The following is a 6,138-nucleotide window of genomic DNA, read 5'->3' on the forward strand; positions in this document are numbered from 1 at the left end:
TTCAAAAATTAAAAAAATGAAATAAAAATAATAACAAAAATAATTATAATAACTTAAAATATTATATAAAATATGACATATATGTAAATAAGAAAAAGTAATAAGAATATTTGAAATTTTTTTTTCCTAACACTAAATGAATAGTGTTGAACCATATTTGGTGTAATACTATTCATAACACTATTTTGGTGTTGGTTTTGATGTTACATTGGAGAAGCATTTTACACTAAAAATAGTGTAAAAGGTGGTTTGGTGTTAGTTTTAGTGTTACATTGGAGATGACCTAAGGCTTCATTTTATATATATTTTTCATTAATTTATTAAGTAAAGTTTTTATTATAAAATTTTATAAACAGAATTTATATTAAATTTTTTTTAATTGTTTAGTTGTTAATGGAAATTTTTATTAAAAATTATAAAATTAATTTAATATGTAAGTTTTTAAAATTACGAAATAAATGACTGTATAATGAATAAAAGATATTTTAAATATTTTTTAAAAAAATTTTAACTTTTACTCTCAAAAGTTTAAAATTTAAACTCTTATTAATAGAAATAAAAAAGCTTATTTAATTTTAAAAAATTATTACTTATATATATCAGGTCTCCTTATGAACCCTCTATCTTTACCAGAGGATAGTAGTATGAGAGTGCTCGAGTGAGCCTCTTTTTTGGTTTCTTTGTTTGATTTTCTCTAGTTTTTTTTTTCTTTTTGGTGCTTATGGACACTTTGTAACTCGTCCGTCTTTGTAGTGTGCTTTCGTTGAAGGAAAGGACTGCAAGAGTAGTGGTATTTGATAAAGTGCAATGATGAGGGGATGCAAGGACTGCTACGTGTCTGCCTGGCAAGATCTTAATGTCAAAATCGTTCAACATTGATGTTTTTGTGAAAAGTATTCCTATAATTTGAAAATTTACACGGGGCATTCGAGCGCAGCATACTGGATAGATATTTTTTTTTTTTCGCTTCTCTTCGATTGCATTTTGGGTGCGTATTCTTAATGTGCCTCTGAAGTATATGTCAATGGAGATGGAAAAATTTATTAGGGGCATGCTTGGTGTTGCAGCAAGTGGATGTTGGACCTTATGGACTTATGGTGATTATATTGGGCAGTGTCTTGGTATTCGAGTCTCAAGTAATATCTCCAAACCTATTTAGTCAAGCTTGTTGGTTCGTTTTCATACTAAAGAGGATCCGATGTGCTCCCTATTATGTATGAACGCTTGTCGAATTTCTGTTATTTTTGTGGTCATTTTGAACATCTAATTTGGGATTGTGTAACACCCCAAAAATCAGAATCAAAATCAATTTGTGCAAATTACTATAATTTTCGTAATAATTCACTGTCAGCATATTTATGCAAAATCTTAGGTTCTAGTTCTATTGCAATCATACTTCTCCATAACGAATTAATAAAAACCAAGAATTAAAACTTACCTCCAAATCCAAATCTTCTCTCAACAATACCCAATTCATATTATGCAATTTGATCTCATGTGTTGTCATGGCAGAACAAAGAAGAAGAAGAAGATTTTCTTCTTCTCTTTTTCTTTTCTTTTTCTCTCTTTTCTCTCCATCTCTCTCTCTCTCTCTCTCTCTTTCTTTCTCTCTCTTCTGTCATTTTTTTTTGTCTTAGCCGATTTCTCCTTCTTCCTCTCTCATAATGGAAAATACAACTTGTCCTATTTATATTAGGGTAAAAAGGATCACTAAAAATTAAAAAGACTTAAATACCCTTAGGAGATTTGGGGTATTACAGATTGTGCTGCTTTTGAACTTGCTAAAGTTGAAAAGGGTGCGAGTGTTAGGATTGATTATGCCCCTTGGATTCGTGTGGCTATTGATCACAATAAGATGGTGGGCCGTAATGCTTCTTCGGAGCATGATGATTTAGTATCAGAAACCTCTAGTCCAAAGTTGGCTTCTCAAAGGGATAAACATGACAAAAATGGTGAGGGACATTCTCTTGATATTGTGGAGGAAATTTTGAATCGCTTTAGTGGTGATAAAGTTAGTTATAACAGTGGGGAAAGTAGAAGCATCTTTGTGGGGCTACAAGTCAAGGGTTAACGGGGTGATAATGGTTTTTCATCGTGCAACGGACTGTAAGGAAACAAACTTCTCGCACAACATGTTTGCTGCCTCATTCTCTCACTGATACACATGTGACTTCTCATTTTAATGATAGCTGAGACCATGCACGTGACTCTACTCCAAATGTGATATCATTTCTCTGGATGGTGATGTGGCATTGGATGCTTCTCTAGAAACTAATGCCAACTGTAAGGATGTCAAGGCGGCGTTTCTCGTGATTTTAAACCTAGCTTGGTGTCACGGGATGAGTTTTGTTGTGTAGCAACCCGTGCGGCGCTTAAATAACTTCTAGTACAAAAGTTGCTAAGTAAGCCTTTCGCTCTTCTCAAGCTAGCCAAGCAAGGCTGCTTGTGACAATGCTAGAGAGAAGAGAGAGCAATATGGCCAAATATAATTTTATTACTCACAAATGAGAAAATACAAGAGAGCTTGAGAGCTTGTGTGTGTTGTGTATGTGTAATGAAATGTGCTTGGTGTGGTGAGTAAACGAGGGGTGCTCGCCTCTATTTATAGTATTGGTGCTAGCTCATGAAGCTTCCTATCAAGTGAATGCAAGTTGCCTAAATATCTAGCTAGGAATTAAATGCAAAAATGTAGAAACTTTTAAGTTATTTACAATTGTAGAAAAGTCTAAAATTCGGGCTTGGCTTGGTTGATCGCTAAGCTACCACGATTGGTTAGTTATGTGAGGCGACCCAATGTTGAGCATATCTCATTTCTAAATGCATCCTTCCTTTAGTGTTGAGCACACTATGTTACTAAATGCACTCCACTTCTAGATGGACTTTTACTGAGTGTACTTGTGCGCACAAATTTAACCTTCATTGGTGGCAAATTTGAGTGGTTTGTGACATTAGGCAGTACTAATAAAGATCAACATGAATATTTAGAGATGGTGGAAAAACTCAGCAAGTCTGTGGATGATAAAGCTAAATAGAAGCAATGTAAGTGTTTGGAGAGGAGGGGGGGGGGGAGTTCTACCCTAGTTTATATTCCCTTGGCTGTGGCATCAAAAAGGCTCATTGACGAGGAGGTTGAGGATGGGAATGGCTATGGAAAATGGGTACGATTGGCATATGAGGATTATGCCCATGGGGTAATTAATGGTGATTCATTGGCTTTTGCTAATGTTTCTTCACAATTATCAGTAGGTGTTGAGTCTCAGCCCCGTCGGTTGCAATGAATGTCTTATACTGGAATATTCAAGGTCTGGTTGAGACATTTTGTGTACTTTAAAAAAATTTTGTATGAGGTATGCCACAAATTATATTCTTGTGTGAAACAAAATTGGCTATATCTGAGATGCAAACACAGGTGTTCATGTTTAGGGTTTGATAATTATTTGCCTGTTGATCATCACAGACGTCAGGGTGTTTATCTTTGCTCTGGTAGTGAGAGATTAATGTTTTTGTGCATATATACAATTTGCACCATATTGATGCCGCTATTCGGATGAATGATGATTTCTTGTGACGTTTTATTGGAATTTATGGGCACACAGAAGCTCTCATGAAAATTCATATGTGGGACCTATTATATAGATTGCATTATTCGTTTTCTTTGTTGTGGATGATTAGGGGTGATTTTAATGAGACTTTGAAACCATTAGAAAAACTTGATGGGTTGCCTAGGAATTTGGAAATGATGACCAATTTCCAGTTTGTTTTTTGGGATTATGAACTGCTGGATATTGGTTTTTTTTGGATTTCCGTATACTTGGAACAATCAATAGATAGGTAGGCATTTGGTGAAGGAATGTTTGGACCGTCTTCTATGCAATTTTCGTTGATAAGCCTTGGGTTTTTTCAATGTAGTCACTCATTTCATTGGTTGGGATTCTAATCATAGTTCTGTTTTGATATCCTTTAAAAATTCGGTAGGTTATGCTAATGATGTTTTTTTTTTTTTTTTTTCGTGTAAGTGCCATTTTCAATATAAAGCTTTTTAGAAGGAGTATGACCAATGCTGCGAGATTATTTTTTCATTTTTGACGAGACCATGGTTTCGAAGAGGTGGATCAGGTTGATATTTTTCAGCAGAGGGTTCGTTCAACAGTTGCAACTCTCTCTCAGTGGAATAGTCGTGAGTTTAAGGGTTGGCATAAGTAGGAGGATGCAAAATATTTGAGTTGCGGGATTTGCAGATTGGGGGAGAGCATTATACAGATGGTAACCGTGTGTATTGCTTAGAGGCTGAAATTGATGGGCTTCTGTCTCAAAATTTGTTGGTCAACCAACAATCTCCCTGATACTTGAGACTCTAGACGGCTCATTGTAGTCCCCAATTGACTCATTTGGCTCTCTAAATTCTGAATGCTTGTTGTAGTTGCCTACTGAAATTGTTGAGTATTAGTCGTAAGTGATTTAACAATTTCTTCAAGAGATATACCTGACTTGGAGTTTGACTGTGGAGGTGCTGGTTGTCTTGGTTGGTATTGTTGTGGTAATCCTGATGGCCTAACTCCATAGTTGAAGTTGGGATGATCCTTCCATCCCAAATTGTATGTTTGCTCATAAGAATTATACCTCCTTTGAGGCATGCCTGGAAATCCTCCAACTGCATTGGCTTGTTCAACGCGTTTTTCTTGAAGTGTAGGACACATATCAGTTGAATGACCCATATTGGAACAAATGCCACAAGTCTTTACCTGTTGCATATTACTTACAACAAACTTTTCCACAAGAGAAGTAAGTTTATCTAAACGTTGTTCAACAGAAGAAATATTTACCTCATTCACCTTCCTTGAAGTGGGATCTTGCCTGCTGCCAAATTGTTGTGCATTGACAGCCATATTTGAGATCAACTCCCTTGCTTGAGTAGGGGTCTTGTTCACCAACACACCTCCACTAGTAGTATCTATCATACTCATATCCATCAATGACAATCCCTCATAAAAATATTGAATAAGAAGTTGATCATAAATCTGATGCTGAGGACAACTGGCATATAATTGTTTGAATCGCTCCCAATACTTATACAAAGTCTCCCCATGAAGTTGTCTGATCCCACAAATGTCTTTTCTGATGTTGGCAGCTCTTGAAGCAGGAAAGTACTTCTCAAGGAACTGCTTCTTCAAACTATTCCACGTTGTAATCGATCCAGTAGGCAAGTAGTACACCCAGTCTTTAGCTAGTCCATCTAAAGAGAAAGGAAAAGCACGCAACTTAATCTGCTCTTCAGTCATGCCTTGTGGCCTCATACTTGAACATACAACATGAAACTCCTTGAGATATTTATGAGGATCTTCACCTGTAAAACTATGAAACTTGGGTAACAAATGAATAAGACCAGACTTTAATTCAAAATTTACCTCCAAGTCTACATATTGAATGCAGAGTGGTTGCTGATTCAAGTCTGGTTCAGCTAACTCTCTAAGAGTTCTTTCTACAGGTGCAGCTCTATCCATCACTTGTTCTTCTGAATCGCTAGATGATTCAACCAAATCAGGCACCGTATCTGTTTCAGAAAGCAAAGGCGACGAGGATCGTTGCTTAGCTCGCTTCGTCTGCTGTCTCAGCTAGCGAGTTGTCTTCTCAATTTCAGGATCAAACGAAAGTGTACATGTACGAGAAGAATGAACTATACACCAAGTAAAACGTAAAAATAATTAAATAAACGACACCAATCCCCGGCAACGGCGCCAAAATTTGTTGGTTGTCGAAGCCAGCAAAAATAAACACATACTCTAAATAAATTGTGTATAGTGATTGAGCAGGGTCATGTCCACAGAGATCGGTAATTATTTAAATCCTTTTAAAATGTAAAATACAAAATGGGGTTGTTGACAATAATAAAAATCAAATTAAAATAACAAGAATGCAAATTAAAATTGTAATTCAAATTGGGGAAAGCTCTCGTTGAAGGAATTAACTTAGCTTGATTCGACTACTGATCATTGATTCAAATATAAATCATTACTACTTATGAATAGACCGATTGTAGCTACTGAGACCCTCTAATCGCCAATCTCTCCTTAACTAGTCGATAACCAAGGTACGACCGTTGGTTATTTTCCTAATCAATAGAAAACCCTAAATACGATC

At 35.9% G+C, this 6,138-nt stretch overlaps 1 protein-coding gene across 1 annotated transcript; it reads right to left on the bottom strand.

Moving 5' to 3' along the window:
• Positions 1–4,323: 4,323 nt before the first annotated feature.
• LOC112097310 lies at positions 4,324–5,294 on the bottom strand. Its single transcript, XM_024182494.1, has 3 exons — positions 4,824–5,294; positions 4,484–4,742; positions 4,324–4,424 (listed from the first exon to the last, which is right to left on the bottom strand). The coding sequence occupies exons 1-3, from the start codon at positions 5,292–5,294 to the stop codon at positions 4,324–4,326; spliced, it is 831 nt and encodes a 276-aa protein (XP_024038262.1).
• Between the last annotated feature and the right edge of the window lie 844 nt (positions 5,295–6,138).

The sequence above is a fragment of the Citrus clementina genome, unplaced genomic scaffold, assembly GCF_000493195.1.
Source record: "Citrus clementina cultivar Clemenules unplaced genomic scaffold, Citrus_clementina_v1.0 scaffold_6, whole genome shotgun sequence".
Classification (NCBI taxonomy): Eukaryota; Viridiplantae; Streptophyta; class Magnoliopsida; order Sapindales; family Rutaceae; genus Citrus; species Citrus x clementina.